This window comes from Maniola hyperantus, chromosome 5 (genome assembly GCF_902806685.2).
Source record: "Maniola hyperantus chromosome 5, iAphHyp1.2, whole genome shotgun sequence".
NCBI classification, from domain to species: domain Eukaryota; kingdom Metazoa; phylum Arthropoda; class Insecta; order Lepidoptera; family Nymphalidae; genus Maniola; species Maniola hyperantus.
The window spans coordinates 8114259-8138680 of NC_048540.1; the positions used below are offsets into that span (position 1 = coordinate 8114259).

Sequence of the window (24422 nt, forward strand, 5' to 3'; positions counted from 1 at the left end):
TTTCACCAGTAGAAAGCTACATTATTCCTGAGTGACATAGGCTATACGGGATCTTTAAAAATCTAAATCTACGCGGGCGAAGCCGCGGGGATCAGCTAGTTTTAAATATTTTGACAAGGAATATAATACGTCAGTTCCTAACACATATTTTTTTTCATGAATAGAAAAGAGATTGCGCTGTTGTTTATGTTTTAAATAACAAAATACTTTTTAGTATATTTTTAATTATAAAATAAGATAAGATTAATTTTTGCAATTAAACGTAACATAAACCAACAATTCTTTCACGGATACTTTGTGACATCATGCTTATCTATTAAATTGTCCATCAAAGATCGCATTAGCAGATGAACAGGTATAGGCAGATTATACAAAAAAGGAAGTGAGGCCTCAGGCCTCATTCCAGATATAAATCAACTGACATTATATCAAACATGGGATTCATGTAGGAGGAAAACCTAAGTATGCACGAAACTTGTAGCTTTGGAGCCAATTCAAGATGTAAACAAATTACGAGTACTTGAAATAAAAAAAGATGCGAAAGTTCAGTAAAATGAGTTTATTAATTGTACATTGACGTCCGTAAATCAAACATGACCGTGAATGTTGAATTAAAATCTTACAATTTGCTATTAAACAGTTTCTCTAAATTGATATGAATGAACATTTCAAACATAATTAAATATTTACAATAATAAATATTATCAACTAGAGATGGTATTAAACATTCTTTTCTAAGTTAATCCTCAATAAATCTACCGGTTTGAATCATAAGTACTTGTAGGTCCATATCACACACAAAACATTTAAAACATCGATTCAATAAATTAACTAACGAAAGTATCAACGCCAATTTTATGAAACGCACTGTTTAGTAACAATAAATAATAATAATAAGTTAGTATTACCATAAACCTATAAATTACCATCCTAATATTATAAATGCGAAAGTGTGAGTTGTTTGTTACCTTTTTATAGTCCATCCGTATGCTTAAATTTCGTATAAGTAGAGATCCAATATTTTTACCTTTTTTTTTAAAGTATCGTAATTTAATCCTCAAGTGATAATAAACTACCAAAAAATTTACAAATATTTCTTTTGATCGATAAGTGTAATAAAAATGCATATAAATTTTGCGTTTCAATTTTTGCCGCGAAAACGCTACCTCGCCATCTTTAGTTTCATGAGCTGTGATGACGTCACACGGATTTGTTAAGCAACGGTGTTTTCTCAGTGAAATATATTATTATGATGCCATGCGTTTTAGATATTTGTAGAACAGATAAGAAAGGTGAAATCTTGAAAATGAATTTTAAAATTCATTTTAAAGAACACGAGTAAGTAGGAACCTAATAAATTCATCTCATGCTTGCTTCTTCCAGTAATTGTTAAGAGCTCTTGGAATTGTTAACAAGTATAGGTTTATACATAGAAAACTAAGAGCGATCACGCACTCAACCCATCCGAGTCCGTGAAAATACTTACGTTCCTTTTCGTTTTACGAACTATTTGTAAGGTAGCTTATGTTATAAAAAATATCTACGACATATTATGTCCATATTTTCACGGATTTGGATCGGATTAGTGCGTAATCGCTGTAAGGGTCCACAGCAAGATTGAACCAGTTCATACCTTCTGGAATGGCGACCTCGCACCAGAATGCGTAGCGATGGCAGACTCCAAATGTCTAGATGGACTTTGCATCGTATTTTTCATTACTAAGGGTCATGACCCCTTTAATATATGAGTTCTCACGAGATTTTAAAAAACAGCCAAGTGCGAGTCAGGCTTGCGCAACGAGGGTTCCGCACTAAAGTCGTATTTTTCGACATTTTGTACGATAATTCAAAAACTATGATGCATAAAAATAAATAAAAATATGTTTTAGAATGTACAAGTTAAGACCTTTCATATGATATCCCACTTGGTATATTCATCTTACTTCGAAAATTAAAAATACTAATTAGTTCATGACCACAATTTAATTTTTTTGTGTGATGTAACCACAAATTCGCGGTTTTCAGATTTATCCCCGAATTTCTGATATAAGACCTACCTACCTGCCAAATTTCATGATTCTAGGTCAACGAGAAGTACCCTGTAGGTTTCTTGACAGGCCGAAAGACAGACAAAGTGATCCTATAAGTGTTCCGTTTTTTCTTTTGAGGTACCTACTGAACCCTGAAAATCTGCTTCTTACTATTCTCAATCACTAGACGTAAGGAGCAGTTGCTGGCAGATGCCTAAAAATTAAATCTTCGCGGGTAAAGTAGCGGGCATCATCTAAATTCTAATCCATACCAATATTCCAAATAAATTACATTTCATTAATATGGAATATAAGATTTTCTGTTTCTTCGTTAAACTATAGGTATAGGTTATTCAAGCGAATTAAGAATGATACAACCAATGTGTTTAATTTTGTTTTGTACTGTAACAACATTTTTTATAAATATAAATGGGGTACTTACTTATTTCGACTGTCACAAATACATCGACGACCACAAACAGTTACTAAAACTAAAGTATCGCTCCTAATCCTAAATGTCTGAATGCAGATATTTGGAATATCTTGTGATAATTACTCTGGTGGTAGACAAAATAGTAGGATAGATCAAACGGGAAGCTCTATATAACGACGTAAAATACTTAGAATATTAAAAATTACGTTCTGTACAACTCTACAGTATAAATAATTATAAAAATCACTAATTAAATAAATAAAAATAAGTCTATCTAAGGAAATATATATTGTATATGCATTAGTGTGGCACAGACTACATTGTACATAATGTGACTATTAAATTATATCTATTTAAAATTTGCATACAATTAAAAATTAAATACGTAAATAAATTATTCGTGGCAGGAATCAACTATCTGTTGAATAATACATGAAATAAATAAATACATCATTTGTTTCAAATTGTTTCTTTGGAAATCAATCAAAAATCATTATTTTCGCTGCTACTGATTAAGTGCCATTTTAGGATAATTATGAAACTTGTGGTATGAAGCTCGTAAGTCGTGCATTTTCTTTCTATAACGCCAAATAATTAAAACACTGGCCGTTCATTTAAATAGAATAGTCATAGATTGTTTAGTTATTTTTGCTTGATTTATCTAATATTAACCTTTTAAAATAACAAACCGCAACTTAACACAGTACTTACCTACCGAACATTTTAAGTAAATATTTGTAAAAAAAACTACATACGCAAAATATGAGCAAATTAGTGCTGATTTAAAAACTGAACTAATAAAATAAACCAGAAACTAATATAAAATGTTAAATTGAACTGCAAAGTTAATTAGCTAGCATAATAATCCTTCAATGTTGAAAGTAAGTTTTTTGTACCTATAATATTTAAAGTAGGTACGACATACGTAAGTTCCTACACTTAAGTAGATAGTAAATCGTATTTGATAAAATAAAAAAATCGCTCATTTTTGCGCTATTCACGCATCAGTGACGATACTGCATAATATCAACGTTACAACTTATTGAGTCTGCGTAAACATAATTTTCGTGAAGTTTTATTTCAGAACTAATTTCAGAAATTTGTAAATTACCTGCTATTGTATTAATATTCACAAAATAATATAGTTAACAAATTAAGTAAAAACAATTTAGCAATAAATACCTATTAGATAAACATATTTTTGTGTAATAAAAGCTCCATAACACTCTAGGTGAAGTTGGAGACACCTACCTATAAGTTTTGAAGTGGTAAGTAAACATTAGTTAATGGTCAGTAAGTACTTAGGGAATCTAGATGCATGAAAGCTACGCAGAATCAGCTAAGTTCGATAAGCTGTGTAGCCTTTCTAAACATGCCATCTGTGTATAACCAATAATAATAGTGTGGTGAACAATAAATTCGGTCTTATAAAAAAGAATTACTGAGGTACTTTTTAGCATTACTTATTATTATATTTAATAAATAGATTATTAAATATTTTTTAAACAAATTTTTATTGAAACCAAAAGACATTAATATAGTCTGTTCTTCGAATTCAATTCAGTACAATATTACACACAATGAATATTATTCTATTGAGACTAGAGTTTATCAAATGAATGGACGAAGACTAAGTAAGTACGTTTTATAGACAGAACTTATAACATGCAACTGACTTAACTCCAATTTTGGCTAAAATCTAGGTAACTACTCTTGGCCTGAGGGCCCGAGGAAATTTTGAGGAGTTGCTTGGTAAAAGATAAAAGTTCGTGCTTAAAGGCTAGTTAGTATACACTTTGATTAGTGCGAGTGCAGGTGTTTAGCAATTGCGAGTGTGAGTCCTTAGTGCGGTTGTGTCCAATACTATTTAGCTCCTGCGCTTAGTGAAGTTCAATTGTTGGGCGTCGAACAGCAAATATGGACAAACAACAACAAACGCGCTTGCTATTGCAAGAAATACTTAAAGAAATATTGAACATAAACGCGGTAGTGTCTGAAACTGATAAACTCTTGGAATCGGAACTTGCAAGGCCAAGCAGACTATGAGAACGAAAAAGGATAAGTAAAAGAGAGAGGAGAGTAAGAAGAAGAAAGTGGATTAGTGAAAGTAAGATTCCTGGCGCAAGCTACCAACTTCTCAAGGAATTGGCTTCTGAAACTGCGAGTCAAAGGGGAGGAAGGGCGCGCGGGTTGGGGCTACTCGCATAAAAATAAAACACGTTTCTATTCACTTCACTACCCTGATTACTAAACACCTGCATTCGCACTAATCAAAGTTAGTGTAAACTAGCCTTAATTTAGTAAAGTAGGCCTGCTCTGGTAACGTCGAAGAACTATCTATCATTATAGCTTTCGTCAAGCATCTCTTCAGAATTTCCTCAAGATCTTGAACATTAACAGATACCTACGCAACGTAAATATTCAGATGCCATAATTAAGTATAATATAACACTTCCATACCTATTGAATCAATAGGTTCCAAAAATAATAATACAACACAAATTTAAGAATAATCTCGTAACTCTATAAATATTCACACAAATTAAACTCATTATATAACAAATTACTTTGTATATATATATTGTATTTAAAGTTAGCGCACACGTTGACTAAGTTTTATAATATTTTAAATAGGTATATTACGCACGCTTTTACATGTATAATGTTAAATAACTTTAAATAAGTTTATTATCACATCTACTCATTAATGAAATTCTCGGTTTAAAAGAGGTTTCATTATGCTATCAACTATAATATTATGGTGTTCCATCAAATTAGACTAGAATAAAATTCTTCCACCTAATTTCATATTATCATAATAATTACATAAGGCACTCCATTAATTTTGCTGATTTGTCGAAAGAGGTTCAGATACACACATAGATTCATTTCATAAATACGAAGACCAATGGAAGTTAATGTGTAATTTTATAGTATTTCTTCTAAAAAAATTCAGAAGAAGGAAGAAAAAGTAGTTACAAAAAAGCTAGGTAGCAGCAGATACTATCTTAATTTTTTCCAGTTGTGATTAATAATAATTATTATGATTATTATTATTTTGTAGCTAGCATAGACTTCTTTTTTGGTGAAGAACTGCGGTTTAAAGTTAAAATTACTTGTCTTTTTTAGGGTTCAGTACCTAAAAGGAAAAAGGAACCCTTGTAGAATCGCTTCGTTGTCTGTCTGTCTGTCTGTCCGTCTGTCTGTCGTGTCTATCAAGAAAATCTATACCTAGGGTACTTCCCGTTGGTCTAGAATCATGAAATTTGGCAGGTAGGTAGGTCTTATAGCACAAATGAAGGATATAATCCGAAAATCGTAAATTTGTGGTAACATCATTCAAAAAAAAATGTGTTCATGAACAAATAATTAGTATTTTCAACTTTCAAAGTAAGATAACTAGACCAAGTAGGGTGTTATTTGAAAGGAATTTACCTGTAAATCTAAAATAGATTTATATTTATTTTTATGCATAATAGTTTTTAATTTATTGTGCAAAATGTCGAGAAAATACCGCCCCCTCCTTATCTCCGAAGTTTACCAAACAAAAAATCTGAAATAATAGTGACCAACAGAAGTTTATGTATATTTTACAGAAAAAATAAAACCAACGCACTAACTCCACACTCTAAGACCACAAATCCACGGTTTTCAGATTTATTCCTTTACTTGTGCTATAAGATCTAACTACCTGCCAAATTTCACGATTCCAGGTCAACGGGAAATTCTATAGGTTTTTGTGACAGACACGACAGATAGACAAATAAATATAAATGTTCCTTTTTCCTTTTGAGGTACGGAACCGTAAAAATGTCTGAACTCTTCTGAACACGGGTTTCATACCCATGCCAAGCCGGGGCGGGTCAACTAGTTAAATATAAAATAACTACAATTCCTTGTAAGTATTTAAAAACAATTAGTAAAAACATGAAATCACCATTTATTTATCACAGATAAAACAATAAATTAAATAATATTAAATGGACTTTGTATTTGGCAATATATTAGGTATTTTAATCAAACCTCGATTGGAAAGAAATGATAGGTCCAACTTGATAAATCAAGAGTCCAAATAAGTAGCTCTAAACTGACTAGTTAAATGCAGTATGCAGTATGTAATTCAGAAGTTAGAAATCGTTACATTGTTATGCAAAACCACAATAGGTATTTTTATCTCGAATTCATTGGACCCTAGCAATTTTCTTAAAAAGCTGTCTTATTCATAAGTAATCTTTTTAAAAATTTAACTACCTAAATACTTATACGATTGTCATATTTTGTAATATTATTCATTAATAGTAATTTTCAAAGGTTTATTATCTATTATTTATTATGATTCCGCGCGGCGTCTTTGATGCCCCTTTACTAGTCTAGAAAAAGGTATAGGTTGAAAGAAAAGTCAATAAAGGGATATTTTAATACGAATCCTAAATCATGCTAACTTTTTATAATAAGGAGTAGATATAGTTTGTGATACTTTGAAAGAAAATCAATTCATATGGTAGGTAGGCATACCGCAATATTTTCTATTTTTAGTTAGTATAATTTTTAGCCTTAATATTTTCTACGTTAAAAACTTCATAATAATATTACTACGTAGTAGGTACCTACCCTAGCTTGTCTGTGCAGGTTAAACTAAAGAGCTTATTACCACTGATTATTCACGAAGTAATTAAAATTAAATCTTAATTCTTTGTTGGATGAATAATGTACTACCTAACATTTTACACTATATTAATAAGTATAGCGAATATTACCTACTAATTTTATTATAATCAGGAATTGGTTTTCACTTTTATACATTGTAACCAATAACCGCCGTAAACTCGTGGTTTAGATACACTAATGATTTATCGAACATATAATTAATACTTTCGATTATTTTTTACAACAGATCGTTTAAATCTGCATTCAGTAGTCATATTATTTCAACTAGGGTTCCTAAAAATTTCGTTAAACTCCCTGACTGAACCTTACGTTTCGTTGAGCTTATTGCGCATAGGTCGTGTACGCGAGAGGGTCGTGTATATTTGTCTAAACGTTGGTCCCTAAAATTGCTATTGTAAAATTATGATATCGACATCCGTGGCGAGTTGGGCCGGGGCGGGGGACGCCGCGCGATGCGGCCGGGCTCTTCGAGTAAAGGCACATTGAATCTTGATTCATCTTTCATCTAATCGCCATACCTACCTACATTCCCTCATCCCACACTAACGGTTAATCATCTTATCTCTTAAGGTTTGTCTAAAACTAGTTAAAGGGAATAACTATATATATCATATTATTATGTATTTGTATTTAAAGTCACCCCACTATTTCATTTGAATTTACACTTTAAAAATTTGGTATCACATCCTAGTTCTATGATGTCGGGGTAACTCCGACATCGAGCTACTTGATTTTGGCAACGTGGTGGTGGAACTAAAAATTATCTAATTACCTATAAGGCGAAACCGCCCGAAATTACTAGCGTGAAGATATCCTCAAAAGTTATCTTCACATTTAATTTCCCGTGATGCTGGTTGTGAGGTCCATTGCAGTTCGGGTGGACCGTCCCAGTCGTGGAACGATTCAAACATGAAATTATCCGAGGAATCCTCAGTTTCATGCGCGACCTCGGCCCGACTGAAAGCTTCTGCGAATTTACCGATTTCGGTAGAGCCAAAGGCTTGCTGGAAGGCTGGGAGAGGTACAACCGGAGGCCGTTTCTCTTCGAGAGGAGAGCGTCGCTGCTCTGGGATTAAATGGTCGCACGCCGGTCGAACCGCTTCTGATGGAGTGTTGGTGCGTCCAGAAAACTCTTGCATGCTACTTTGTTTCACTCCATTTTCCCCGCTGTAATGTGAATCCTCATATGTAGGATAAGGTGTAGATCTGCCATCCTGAGCACAGACAAGATTCGGGGCATGTAGATTCGAACTCTGAAATAAAACGAATAGTAATTCAGTAGTTACTCCACATCTCCGAGTAGCTACCTATGTAAAAATCCAGTACCAAGTGGTATTATCAAGGGGGCTTGTAATGTGAGATATCATACAAACCCTACATTAACATATTCTGTGAATAACACGAACTTTGAACAACTTACTTTCATGAGACGACAATCAGAAGCGTATCGAACTGGCTCCCGGGAACACATGCTTCGAGAAGCCCATGAGCCGCTCATTGCTGCACTTGCTCCGCCCCAGTTTCCGTTTCCTAACATTCCCATCTGTAAAACCGAATTTTATAACAATAAATCTTTATTCGAGTAGGCATGCCGATACGTTTAAATAAAACATGTAGGTATATATTGGATTAAAACATTTCATTCGCACATTATAATACCTATGGCCAGGGCTGCGCAATATTTAAATTACTAGAAGGTAATTGAAATACGTAGGTATTTGAATACAACTTAAGTAGCCATTTGATTTTACTTAAGTTAGGTACCCTGACACTAAGGGCGGTTTCAGAGTAGCGTATTTTTTTGCGCGTATACGGTCGTTTCAGCATACGCGCTTACACGCGCGCTACATACGCGCTTCAAAAAACTGGACGCGCGTATACGGGCATATTTCGGCGTGTACGCTCGAATAGGTAGCCCGGTGGGTGGTGGTCTCTTGCGGCTCGCGCTTATACGAGCTTAGAAGCGCGTCAACGCTCGTACGAAAATGAAAATGAAAATCTTTTTTATTCGTTTAAACTTTTACAAGTGCTTACGAATAGTCGGATGCATCTACCACTGGTTCGGAATGCCTTTCCTGCCGAGTTGAGCGTGTGCCAAAAGGCGCGCCTATACGCGCCTACATGCGCTTCCAAAAACGAGCTTATACGCGCGTATAATACGCTAGTCTGAAACCGCCCTAAGGTATTTTTCATTAGTAAACCAAATGAGTAAAAAATTACTTCTCACGTCTCACGTCTAACTTTATGTGTTAATTTTATGTCAAAAGTATGATTTTCGTCCTTATTTTAAAGGTGAATATGACATGACAGTTGACCCATAGAGTTAAAACGGCGCGTGAGATGTCATTTTGTACAGACTATGTTTAAAATTCTTTTGACTTCAAAATACATTTTCACATCTTCTTCTTCTTGAAATGCCGTCTCCTATCGGAGGTTGGCAATCATTAGGGCTATTTGCACCTTGGACACTGCTGCTCGGAAAAGAGATCGGGTACTCTTCCCGTACCATTGGCGTAAATTCTTAAGCCACGATGTTCTTCTACGGCCTGGTGGTCTTCTGCCGACTATTTTCCCCTGAATAATGAGCTGAAGGAGGTCGTATTTGCTATTTCTCATAATGTGGCCGAAGTACTCCAACTTCCGGACATTTTCACATGGGTACGCGTAAATACATTTAGCAATTATGTTAATAACGATGAAAACTAATGTGACTCAAACAGAAACAGAAAACACTAAAATCTAGAGCAATCAAAGGTTCTGAATGTATTTTGTAATCTGCATTTTTAAGTTGCAAATGCAAGTTAAGTTAAGCTCAAAGAGCTCAAAATTGACAACATGGCGTCAGATAACAGATATTTCTTTCAAATTCATTAGATTTTTATTTAGTTTTTGTGTGCCTATGAGGATTTTTTGTATACTGCTTTATTATAGACATTAGATACTAGGTATGGGTATATTATACACATAGAATAGGTAATCATAATTCAAAATAGACGATGCCCGCAACTTTGTCCGCGTGGATTTAGTTTTTATAAAATACCATGTGAACTCTTTGATTTTCCCGATTAAAAAGTAACCTGTGCCCGTCTTCAGGATGCAAGCTAACTCTGTGCTCAATCAACAATGCTCCCTACTTTATCTACGTGGATGTAAGGTTTTAAGAATCCTGGGGAACTCCTTGATTTTGGGACAAAAATTATGCAACCTTTCTCTGTGCCAAATTTCGTTAAAAACGCTTAAACAGATGGGTTGTGAAAAGCTAGCAGACACATAGAATGATAGACAGACACACTTTCGTATGGAGGTATAATATTTGAATGAACTACTTATCATACTCTTTAAAGTTAAAGCTACCTGATAAGATGGCCACATCTGTGGTTCGCAGTACGCCGACCCACGTCCATTTAATCCACATTCCAATGGTGGCTGTAAATAAAAAAATATGTTTTTTATATTTTAAAATTTTCATACAGAGCTCCAGCTTAATTTATTTTTTAATAGAGATAGCGAGCAAACGAGCAGGCGGGTCACCTAATGTTAAGTGATTACCGCCGCCTATGAACATTTGCAGCGCCAGAGGAACTGCCGATGCGTTGCCGGCCTTTTAGTAATTTGTTGGTTCGCCCTTTGAATAACCCCATGTTGTAATCTAGTGGGAACAGGGATACAGATCTAATATTACAATGGATGTCGCTTTTACACGCATCTTCGCTCAAGTGGAGTTGTTCCGATCTGTCTGTTGACTGTAAGACCGTCTGTATTGATAGGAAGTAGATAAGTATTTTGAATAAAAGGTATATTTATAAATTTGTAACAAATTAACAATTTCTGATATGCTTGCGAATTCACTCGCGTTTTTTAGGAAAAGGCTTCACCGATATCGATCAGGCTTGAAGGGAAGGAACGCTGTAACTGAAAACGGGCTATCGACTCCACCACACTCAAACCCATAATATAACCAATACTAATATCAAGAAATACTAGTGCCGTTTTCAAAACATTACATTGATGCTTACTTACCTTAAAAATTTACCACCATTGTTACATGTATTCTAGCAAAATAAAGGATTTATGATTTAAAATCATCAATACTCTTTTGTCGGCTTAAAAAATAATTAAAAGTAGCCTATATTCATCTTCGCCAAGCAATCTACCTCTGTATCTTTCGTCAAAATCGATTAAGCGGATAGGTCGTGAAAATGTGACAGATAGACAGACATACGTTCGCATTTACAATATTATATGGATCTTAGATTGAAATAATTGAATTATTGTTGTGAAGAAATATGTAGGTACATAAGGTTACTTATTATTAACCGACTTCAAAAAAAGGAGGAGGTTCTCAATTCGTCGGAATCTTTTTTTCATTTGATGTTACTTAACAAAATATAACAAGACGTGTTTTATTTAAAAAATTCCTCACACACGTTTAGGTAGGTATGTTTATAGTCGCGTAGATAAAACTTTCTTATAATTTTTTTTTAAAGTAACATGTTAAATACTTTTTAGTATTTTATGTTATTATACCAAATGATTGACCTGAATGATTTACCTATAGAGTTTTTAATTTTATAAGTAAAAAGAAAACAAAGACTGTACCTACACGTATAGTACGGTTTCTATAGTATGCTCGAGATTGAAATGAGGCTTGTCTATTTAGGTAGCGGTTATGCGTACGACGGCAATGGAACTGAAATCGATAACTTAACAAGATTTACCTTTAATTTAGCAAAAAATTATTTTGTTGATTTCTAGTTCATCACCTATGTTTAGTTCATTTTCAAGTCTTTTTAAGCCTGCATAAACTTAGCACATAATCAATTTCAAAGATTGCTTGAATCGCAGTTTTACGATTTATTTAGAGACTAGCAAAAATCTAAAGTCCATAACTTCTTCAACATAAACTAAGTGGTTTATCTCTGTCAGATGCTACTTGCTACTAACACTTTACCATTATTAAGAGTAGTAACAGCAGTAAATGTTTTACAATTGTACAATGAACAAGAAACTTAATTTGCTATAATCTGCTGAAACAGATAAAATTTGTATGATGCAACACGCAGCATGCGATATGCACCGCCCGCCTTCCCACTGCTAAACATACAGGAAAAGCCAGCCACTAAGCAAGCAATACGCACCACCAACACATATTATCATAAATTTCCGCAAAATAACGCATGCTTCTGTACAACATTTAACAAATTGAGCATTTTTGCTTCTTACTGAATATTTTTAAATCGTTTTCTTACCAACGACTTTAACGAATTATTTCGAATGCGAGCCACCGTACCTGTCAACAACGCGTGCTATCGACAAGGCTTGTTATGTAAACATGATATCTCTCTACCTGCTATTTATAAATACAAACGATTAGATAATTCTCACTATAAGTACCTGTGTATATAAAACAGTATGTAATGTATGTATGTACAAGATAACGTTTAGTTGGATGTGGGGTGGGGCGACGCGGCGCGATCGATGCCCGTCACTCCCTCTGCACTTCTACGTTGCAGTACTGCATCCCTCACATCTTGGGAAATCCCTGCAGCTTCTTACGAGCCCTTACATTTATACATCTTGATATTTCAGCAATGACTTACTTTTTGAATTGAACCTACTTGAATCTTACTTTTTGACTCTCTAAATATACGAATACTTACAAAATAGTTGTAGTTAGTAGAATATATTTATGATGTAAATATTTTGATATCCATTGCAATATTTTTTAGCCTTATTAGTATTATTAATGCAAAAGTATATCTGTCTGACTGTCTGCCAGGTTTTTACGTTCCATCTGTTTAGTTAATTTTGACGTTTGGTGCAAAGATTATAGCTTGCATCCCGGGGAAGGATATAGGCTACTTTTGGTCCCGGAAAATCGAAGAGTCCCTAAGGATTTTTAAAAACGCATCTGTTTAACCGATTTTTACAACATTTGGTACGGATATAGCTTGTATCCCGGAGATGGATATAGGCTGGATATATTTTACTCCGCAACATCAAAGAGTTCCCACGGGATTTTTGAAACCTAAATCTACGTGGACGAAGCCGCAGGCATCATCTAGTAATAATTTTTTTTTTAGTATTGAAAAGTTTCATTAAAATGTTTGTTTCTATGTGATATTAATTTTTTTTCTTATATATTATTTCTCTTTTATTTGTTAATTAGTCAGGAAGTACTAGATACCAATAGAATTTTAATTTTTGGCATTTTATTTTATGAATGAGCGTTGTGGCATTCATCTAGTGGCACAATAATCTGCCAATATTTGCGCTTGCTACAAAAAGTAATAAGAAAGCAAAACTTTTTACCACATTATACGCAGCAAAACTCTCAAATAATTTGAATATTATTAGCTACCTAAATAATATACTTAATAAATAAGAAATAAATATTACATTTGCTGGGTCACAAATAATTGCAAATTATATTATGCTGAGTTTTGCTTGCTACTCGTAACTTTTATTAGCAAGACTTTACAAGTCATTACGCAATGCCTCCACCGCTGAAAACTAGCCATACGGTACATTAGAGTAGTGGCGGGAGATTTGCAGAGGCTAACTATCGAGCGGCAAGCGGCGAGCGGCGCGAACCACGTGACTTATCGATCAGCGCGCCCACGACACTCGGAAAAATCAACCGCTGACAGCTTTCATGGGCCACCAGCGCCTCCCCCCGCCACCCGGCTACACCCTTGCGACACCCGCCGCCCTCATTAGCGCCTTTGTACCTCGTTTGTCTCATAATAATATAACACCGTAACCACTCAATGACTCTACTTCCGCATTCCCTAATATCAGTTACTAGCTGATGCCCGCGATTTAATCCGCGTGGATTTAGCTTTTTATTTAACAATACCGTGGGAACTCTCTAATTTATCGGGATTAAAATAACCTATGTACTTCTCCAGGCTTTAACTATACCTATGGGAAAAATCACGTCGATCCGTTGCTCCGTTGCAACGTGATTAAAAGACAAGCCAATAAACCAACAAACAAACACTCTATCGCATTTATAATAAAGGGTAGTGATATTGACAACCCATCGTGTTGGCAATAACCCTTAACCCTTGGTAACCCTTTCTGTAAGTCATTCAAGTCTAATTAAAAATAATCCTTGTATACCGATATGAGGCTACTAAATCTTTACCCTTGCCTGTTTCACTAATTAAGCTAAGACACAAATCCATAAAAGTAAGTGTGTAAGAGTGTACAAACAAATAGTGACAATGTTTAAACAATGTGTTGTTTACTTTGAGGAATATCTGTAGAGTTTATACGTTTTGTTTAAATAGAATGCCCAGTAATACCTATGTAGTTAATTAAATGGTTAAAAGTTTATTTAGCATGTACATTAGGTCCTTGCACCAAGGTTATGCAACTATAGTGAAGGCAACGACCTACCGAAGCCAAATCCGACAGATGTGTTATTAACGAAACTTTTCCTAAAACTGTTATGCATGACCGTTTATAGAGTTGAAAGCGGAACTAATTCATACTGATAGATATCATGAAGTTTCGTACTTATTTTGATTTAGTTAAATTCGATCTTATTGTATGGTGCGTAAAGAGCATTAGGGAGCGATAATGAAAGAGAACAAGTTTCGCAACGTGGGCAGTAGAAACGTAGTGTCCTTTGACACTGACCTATATTTTGAAATGGACGCCGCGCACTGCTACGATATTTCACCGAGACGCGAATGCGACAGTAATTATATAGAGATACTAAAGTAATATTATGTGAAAACTTTTGGTGTAGTTTTGGCACAAAATTCTTTTTTGCAAAAAATACCTGTGGGTACGTAATATAAGAATATTATTTTAGATATATTAGATTTTTACTTCAGTGATAAAACCATAATATAATGATAACACTTTTCTATTTAAAATATTTTTTTTAAATATTTCATTCTTTTTGCGTTGCTATAATGTTTTCGTAGCAGTATAGTAGATGGCTACGCATTCTTGTAGCCATATCCTTACGGCTAGTTTAACAATTATCTTATATTAAAAAATAAAGAAGAATTGCTCGTATGTTATACTTATTATACTCATATTATGTAAGCATTAATGTATATCAAAGTCATGTGCCGAATTATTCACTTCATCAGTGTAGATTGTAGAAGACTGCGTAGCTGTCTACGTAACAGACGTCATCGTGATACATTGCGTAGACCATTAGACACCCGCGCCATAGACTTCATAAATGAATCTAAACCCTGAAGTCCTGGTAAAACATACAGCACAACTCCTGATAGTAGTGACCACTGAAATGGACATATATACAAGTCTGCCATACATAATGACAGTTATTTTTTGTTTCGATTCAAAGCGCTCCACTGAGCCTACAATACAAGAAATTAAAATTTACATTTTGTGTCTAATAATCTTCTTGTTGACAGATGTTTTATCACTAACATTTAGTTCCGAGTACGCTCACATGACACTCACTGCTGCTATCTACACAGTATTATTTTTTACTTAACGAGAAATTCCTCTTCGTAACGCTATTTTTAATACTCGTAGAAAGTGAAATCCAGTTTGAGTTAATCTTTCGATACAGTTCTGTATTATGTCTTACTCTTGGCCAAGTTCGTAATTTGGAATGCGATTTCAAGTTAGTCAGCTAGCATTTTACTAGCTGCTATTAAGAGCAGGGTTATAGCATTTTTTTTCTATCTATCCAAATTAAGTATATCCATTCTAATATTGTAAATGAAAAAGTGTGTCTGTCGACCTGTGTGTGTGAAATTTATACACAAAAAGTTTGCATCCCAAGGACGGATAGATGCTACTTTTTTTCCCAGAAAATCAAAGGATTTCTGTGTAATTTTTAAAAACCTAAATTCCCAGCGAATTCCCGTGATTACAAGTACCAATGTGCAACAAGTTGTAAGCAAATCTATTATAAATATGATGACAGTATTAACTATTATTATCAGTTAGTACTGTCTTAAATGATGTCAAAACTTCTATTGTAAAATTGTAAATACTATATTATAGGTAATATTTTGTTTATGTGCGCAACTTTCATCTGGACCAATTGACCCGAGAATTTCGTAGATTAAAGTTAAATCAAAATTAGATAAGTAAAACGCGAGATTGGCAGCTTGACCTAATTTTGAACTGGTGAGGCTACGGGCAAAAATCAGTTATTACATTATGAGGCACCAACTAATCACAAACGAAACTGTTTTTCGAATTGAATATCGAATGTTTTTTAAAAACATGTTTGTAATAATACTATCGTTTTTAATAACTTTTGCATGATGACGTAAGAATGTTTTAAGAAAGAAATGAGATGCTAGGTTCAGTTAATTTTGCACGTCATGCTTGGCAGGATAATATGTAATTATCTAATTTTTAAGATCCCATGTAAACAATATACATGTACCTACCAGATCTGAGCAAAATAAATAAATGATTATGATTGTGATTGGTTGGTTACTCAAAATGGTTAACGCGTAAGCTTTTTGTCTCCGTCATTTGTATGGGATTACGTAAGAGAGAGAGCCTTATACTTCTTCCCGTGGACAGAGTATACTTGGTGTAGTGCAATGCTGCCCTCTCATGTTTTGTTTCTCTCAGCGCTTATTGACATAAGTCTACTTTTGTTCGCCAGATTTTCGTATCTTACCGTGTGCGGTAAGGAGAGATGTGCGGGAGGTTGCGTGCGTAACTCCCTGCGTGCCAAAGCTCGTCGCGTTCGCGCCTCCTTCAGTGCGTACGCGCCATAGTCTGTCAGGACAAAATATCAATGTAGGTATAGAGGTACAACAGGCACAATTTTATTTTTAGTACCTGCCTTCTAGCTGATACCCGCGACTTATTCCGCGTGGATTCAGGTTTTTAAAAATTCTGTGAGAACTTTTTGATTTTCCGGGATAAAAAGTAGAACATTTTTTTTTTTTTAAGAATATTAGCCATATTAAATGACTAATATTCCCCTTTCCTCTCCAATTAAGCGTCAGGCTTGTGCTAGGAGTAGGTACGACAATAGTGCAACGGGCGGGATTTGAACCGTCGACCTTTCGGTTTTCAATCCACTCCTATACCGGTTGAGCTATTGAGGCTCTAAAAAAATGAAATGTAAGGAACCATAATCACAAAAAATATTTTATTAAATCTTATTTATTATGTAAAGATTGTACATATCGTAAAAGGCATAATATGCCACCTGCCACATAGCCTGACTGTCGTAACTCAAGCGCATAACAAATTGTATACGCGTAGTCACTCGGTATTTTCTCTCGTCTCGTAGTCTCGTAACCGTAACGCGTAGCACCTAGTCTACACATAAATAAAAAAAGCAATAAAACATTTTGAATTATTATTTATATAGACTCTACAAAATAATTGATAAATAAAATAAATAAAATTAAAAGGTTTTTAAAAGATTTAAAAAATGTAAATAACTTATTAAAATTGATAAATATTTTAAAACATTTCTATTCATTGAAATTATTGTTTAATTCAGCGCATAGCGTCCAACGAATGTACCTACTCACAAACAAAAGCTATCGTCTGTCTATAATACTATGTCATCGTAGAATCATCTCTACACCACTCTACACATTTACGAAAGTATCTAGGCGGCATTCATAACTTTGATACGATTGATATTTTTAGGATACCTACTCGTAACTTAAATAATGATTAATTGCATACTTTTCTACTGTCATTAATAATATTGGGATTTCTAAGTTTATAATATATTCCCAGTCGTGATAGCCTAGGGGTTCAGACGTCCGCCTCTTATTCAGGAGGTCTTATTCAGGAGGGTTCGATCCCGGAAACGCACCTTTAACTTGTGAGTTATGTGCGTTTTAGGCAATTAAAATATATCACTTGCTTTAACGGTGAAAGAAAACATCGTGAGGAAATCTGCATGCCTGAGAGTTCTCCATAATGTTCTCAAAGGTGTGTGAAGTCTGCCAATCCGCATTTGGCCACCGTGGTAGACTATGGCCAAAACCCTTCTCTGAATATGACTATGTTTATTCACTATTATTCGTTATTCTAATGTAATCTAACAGATATTTGAGTCAACGCAATAATATGTACCTACTCGATCGACTAAGTTTAAAATAATGATTTCAAAAATATTTTCTCAGCCATAATATATCTACACGAAACACTTAAATGGTCCAATGGTTTAGATATGCCTGTAGATATTCCTTGGATATGTGATGTCAAATAAGATATCGATTTCATCTGCCATTTCACTCCACATTTTATGTAAAAATGTATTAAGTAAATGATATCTTGCTACACTTTTATATCTCCTTTTAAAAGCATCCCTAATGTAAATGATAAAAATTATAATACAAATTGCTCTGTCAAGTTCGCGTTTAATTGCGTGACAAAAATGATATTTCCATATTCATTTTATTTTGTTTATGCGACTATGACGTAACTTAATGTGATTATTTGTGACTTGCAATAGTCAGTATATTTTCGACAGTCACATTCCATGTACGTGTATCTGTGATTTCCTAATCCTAAATCCTATTCTATTATTGTGAGGTATTTTTCTTCATATTAGTCCAAAACTAGGTCGGCTACCAACTCTCCTTGGGTTGGTAGCTACACCATTTACCTAAGACGAAATTAAAATACTTAATTCTAGGGACGTTAAGAATATGACTCCGTTAACTTCCATAACTCTATTCGAAATTAATTTGTAACTATACTTAATTAAAATAAATTTAAACATATAAAATTGGTCCGGGACTAAATTAATAGTCATTTAAAATATTAATCTATATTTATTTTAAAAACGTAAAAGTGACCAGCATAGTAACAGGCGTGCAGATGCATGCATTCCTGTTCCACATAGCGCATACAGCCGCATAGTTAGAAAAGAGACGCGGTCGTATTCACGCAGCCTGTGCAAAGTTCATAGTGAGAGGCGACGCGGGTGTTAGCGCCCCGGTCAATATGTAGAGTGGCTGCGCGCCGAGCGGGCAATCAATCCGCGCGACGAGCGACGGTGAGGGGGACCACCTGTAGCGCGGCCCCACCCTCCCGCCATAGACACGTGACGTAGACGCCGAGAAATCCGCCCAAACGTAAACATTAATTCTTACTTCATTCTTCATTGTTCAGACTTCAGAATGTCGCCTCGCGACGCGTGCGGATTCCGATCTCTCTCATATTGGTAAACAAACTCCGCTCAAAGATTAAACTAACCGAACTATAATACGTAGGTAGTTATGCTTGTAATTCAATTACGTTCAAGGAATTAGTAGATATAGGATACTGAAGGATATAATTGATTTTCTTTGTGCATTGTCACAATAGGTACCATAACCTTCCAATTGTGTATTTAAAAGTGATTTCAGAATATTTTGTTAGCAGATTTCTTCGGTTTTTCGATAATGAATTCGAAAATTCTAGGGAAAAATGATAGGGAAAGTAGGAAAAAAAAGGATTGGATGGCGAACCGCGAAAGAAGTGGATAGGTATGTTTGAAGCGGACCTAAATAATAATGTTATTAAATAAACTTACAGGGTTCGTTAAATTTAAAGGCAAATTAAATTGAAAAAGAATAAGATTATAATTACCAAAACATCGTACCTAATTCCCGTTTAAAAAGCATTTTGTTAGCATATACCTATAGTCTGCGACATGTCGAGATGACAATCGGAGTATATGAGGCGGGGGTCGCCCAACCACACACCCGCACGTCACTCGTGCTCGCCCGCACCGGGTTAGCGCGGGAGCTGTGCGGCTGTGCGGGGCGTTTCCTCCCCGATTGCCATCTCAACCTGTCGCGTACTGTTAATTAATGCTTGTTTTTTCTAGAGTTCACCAAAAGGTTGTTTCTAAACCATGAAAACATAAAAGAGCACGTCTTTTTTTATAACCTTTAAACTTTTTGAAACCTGCAAACCTTTTCTATAGAAATGTCGAAACTGTTGGAAAAACTTTTCCGACAATTTAACACCTCTCGTTTTATAGGTACCTACCTGCTTTGCCTAACGGGTTGAATTTTTGTACTTGCGATACATAAGAAACTACCTACTGTAGTTAAGTACCTTCAAACCTTCAAACCTATAAAACAAAACTTACTTATAATAAACGTGTAACTTAAAGACGATTTATTTATTTAATACATTTTCTATTTATTACATTATTAATATACATAAAAAGGAATCAGAGATGGCTGTTTTATACGAGTAGGTATAATATATAGAGAGTAAAGCAGTGTTTTTGTTTATTTTTTTCTGTCTGTTCGCGCATCACACTGAAACTACTAAATGGATATTGGAAATGGATTTGGATGACAACAATTCACTTGCATACGTTTTAACTATAGGTACCTACCTACTTATAATAAATGCATACATACCACATGTAGAGGGTCTTGAGCGCTAGCCATTAATTGCATTATTTTATTTTATTTTGGTACGAGTTTTCTTTGAACAATTTTAATAAAAGGTGGACTTCCAATTTCCATACCCTTTCGTATAAAACTTAAATTTATCATTTTAACTCTTACGGTTAGAAGTTATTGATATTAGTGATAGCAGCTGGGACTGACAGATGCCAAATTCTTCTCTACACCTTCAAAGTCAGTCACCCATCCATTTACCAACTTGGGTCAACGTACCTTATCCAGCGCAATCAGATGATATTGCACGTTTTCTTCAAGTATAATGTAGACTCCCATTAAGATAGGATTTTGAGAAATTCGAGTCAGCTATACTATAGGTAAGTACCTATACAATTATTAAAAATAGTAGGTACTTAGTCGTCACACTTTATAAATGAAAAAATGCGGGTTTAAGTCTTGCCGCGATTGTCGGTTTTAAAGAAATAACCTCAAAATAACTTTTGGCCTATCCAAAAGTTGACTTCTCGGATGGTACCTACCTACTAACACAGCTTAACTAATGCAATTTAAACTAATGATTACTACTTACGAGTTTATTATTCCAAAAATCTGTCTTACCAGAAATTACATAAAAAGCCGGTGAAGTGCGAGTCGGACTCGCGCACTGAGGGTTCCGTACTACAGTCGTATTTTTTCGTCATTTTGCACGATAAATAAAAAACTAGGTATAATGCATACAAATAACTAAAAATCTCGTTTTGTTATTTACATGAAACTTTAAAGATACCAACCCATCGGCATGGCATGATCATTATGGTGCACGTGGTGCACGGGGTAATCGTAGCGGTAGTAGCGCATGTAGGGATCGTGCGCGTGCGGCGAGTAGTAGGCGTGTGCGTAGGGCGCGTAGGGCGCGTAGGGCGGCGGCGCGTAGCCGTAGCCCTCCCAGCCCGCGCCTGCGCCCGCGCCGTACGCCGCGTGCGCTGGCCCGCGGTACTCGCCGTAGTTGCAGCAGTCCATCGCAGCCTGCGCCTACGCAGCCGGCAGCGCGCCCGGCCATGCTCGCCCGCAACCGCGCGCACTCACACGCATCGCACTCACGCGCGGACTTACGACTTACTACCTGGCTAGCTCAAAATGCATAACAGAAATGGAAGCAGCAATGCCTACATCGCGCTCTAAATCCTCTATTAGTCAAAAATAAATATTTAAACAGGATAACTGAAGTAAGTTCAGACTGGAAAGATTCACGTAAAGATCGAGCGCAGTTTCGCGGCGGGAAACGGACGCGGCTGCGACGTTAGCTTGCGAAAAGAGGTCGTTCGAGTTTGCCGGCGTCGACGAGAGATTCAGTGAACGAGGGCCGGGGTAAGGGACGCGGGCCCGCGGGAGGGGCGACGCCCGCTCGCCGGCGACTCGGCGCAGCGCGGCGCTCGACGGACGCCGACTGAAGGCGCCGCGGAATCGATACGCGGTACGCCGCCGCCGCGTGCCCGCGCCCGCTCTACCTGCCCGCGCCCGTATTGCGCGCGAACTTTGTCTTCCTCCACGAAATTTTATATTTAGAACCATGGTGAAACAATTGATCAATACTTTGCACTATTAATTAGTACACACTTTCGCTAGTCTTCAGCGAAAATAATTTCATGCATGAACCTTTCTTTAAAACAGTCATTCACTTTTCACCTTCACTGTTTAAGAGTTCCGATATTTCGGAACAGTTATAAATAATTTATTCATATGCAAATTATATACTTACTAGCTTTTGCCCGCGACTTCGTCCGTGGTACATAATTATGTAATGTATAGCCTATGTTACTTCTGATTTCTGAAAAACACAGCTTTCTAATGATGAAAGAATTATTAAAATCGTTTTAGTAGTTTCAGAGTTTATCATCGATTACAAACATGTATCTACAAATCTTTCCTCTTTATAATATTAGTATAGACACAGGAAAATAAATAGGTAACAAATATATCTAAAAACATACTATTTGCCAGTTACTTAGTAGGTACTTTACAAGAATGTACTAAGTATGTGGTTATAGGTTTTCATCGTATATAAGAATTTCACATATTTACTACGTAGGTATCTATATGTATAAATGGATATTTATTGAGTAACTAGAACTAGAAGTAAAAATCTCACGCCAGGTAACTAGGTAGGAAAATAAGTAGTTGCAAAGTTTTATCGAATTGCGTGTAGGCGGCACTGACCCACTAGGCGTGTAGTTATGCGATGAACCACGCACACTCGTCGTCTTCCGAAAAATCACCGTTATTGCAAACTTAATAGATAATATAATAGGAAGTGGCCAATAAAGGATAATAATTAACCTACAAGATCCTATAGGTGCGCAATTATTGTATTAGCAGACTACATAACGATAGATTTATCCGGATGAGGAATTTGAAGAAACTTATTTTTAACAACTCCCCCAAACTCCTGAAAAGACGAAACCCGCAGCGATCTTTCCTATTCTTAACTAAAGGCATTGACAGTTGAGACTGTTTGTTTAAATAATAAATACAGACAGATACAATACGTGCAATAAATAATACGATTGATATCTAAACTTAAAATAATATAACCCAGAACTATCTTAAGTTTGTAATATTTGAAAGCATGTACATAGATAGGGCAACGTACATACATGCTACTAAACTACCACGTAGTTCTACACAGCCTCACTTCCAGTCGTTGATCAATAAACATTTCTATTGATTCTCTTGTTACCTCGTTAAAGCAAAGTCAAACTATGGGAACGGGTTCAAAATTAAAAAATCAAAGGCTGAGCATTGCCAGATTTCAAGATCAAAACTTCAAAGCCACTCTCGTTCCATATTTGAATTTTAAGTTCGCGCCTAACAACTGTGCATCGACCAATGTAAAACAGGCATTCGTCGCGCGCAATTCAAACCAAACAGTTCATTATTTTAGTACTTACTCTAACTATGCTATACCTATCTAAAGTATCTACTAACAAAAAGTACTAGTGAATCTTTTTTCTTAATTAGTGAATTTTTATCTTAAAAGTTCTTGTAATTTAATGCAGAGCTCTAAATTATGTACCTATTTTCAAATACCACTTTATTTACGAAGGTGATAGGATTAAAAATGTGTAAGTCTGATAAACTTTTTATAAGTTTTTGGTATTTGGCGAGATTATTTTTAAAGTTCTTTCTATTGCTTTTATTACATAGTACTTTATTATTTACTTATCTCAGTTTGTAACCCGCAGATACGTATCCTAATGATATCGTGTCGAGTAGAGAAGCCAGCCGGGTTATCATGCAGATTGCGGCGAATCAATAGGGGCGCCTCGGCCACTGACGGCGGATGACGATCAATAGCGTCCCAACGGAGCTGTCTCCGCATTAAGGGGCTTCCTCGAACGCCTTCACATATATCCACAAGCTATACACTTCGTACCTACGTCACTACGTGCCATAGAAATAGCGCTCCTTATGTCGAAGAGCATGTTTATAAAATGATCTTTAGAACACGTTTTCTTGAACTTTTTATTATATCTATGTCTATCCTTAAGTTAGGAAGTTACGAGTAGGTACCAATGTCAATTACTACTTACTGGCAGACTCATCAACGACGCCAAACCTTGGATCTAGCAAGTTGAAATCATAGGTTTCCTTTATAATGTACAAAGGAAATATAAATAAACCTAGGTATACAAGGAAAGGCTATAAATATACCTATAAAGGAATATTTTTAAATTAGTATTTTATAAGAAGACTAGCATGCTCACGACTTCGTCCTTGTGGAATACACAAATTTCAAACCCCTCTTTCACCCCCTTAGGGGTTGAATTTTCAAAAATCCTTTCTTAGTGAATGCCTACGTCATAATTGCTATCTGCATGCCAAATTTCAGTCCGGTCCGACCAGTAGTTTGAGCTGTGCGTTGATAGATCAGTAAGTCAGTCACCTTTTCCT

The 24422-nt window shown here is 35.5% G+C and overlaps 1 protein-coding gene across 1 annotated transcript; it reads right to left on the bottom strand.

The window, feature by feature from the left end:
- Nucleotides 1–544: 544 nt before the first annotated feature.
- On the bottom strand, nt 545–21904 carry LOC117982252 (uncharacterized). Its single transcript, XM_034968574.2, has 5 exons — nt 21263–21904; nt 16769–16869; nt 10486–10557; nt 8552–8674; nt 545–8384 (listed from the first exon to the last, which is right to left on the bottom strand). The coding sequence occupies exons 1-5, from the start codon at nt 21489–21491 to the stop codon at nt 7947–7949; spliced, it is 963 nt and encodes a 320-aa protein (XP_034824465.1). The 5' UTR covers nt 21492–21904; the 3' UTR covers nt 545–7946.
- Between the last annotated feature and the right edge of the window lie 2518 nt (nt 21905–24422).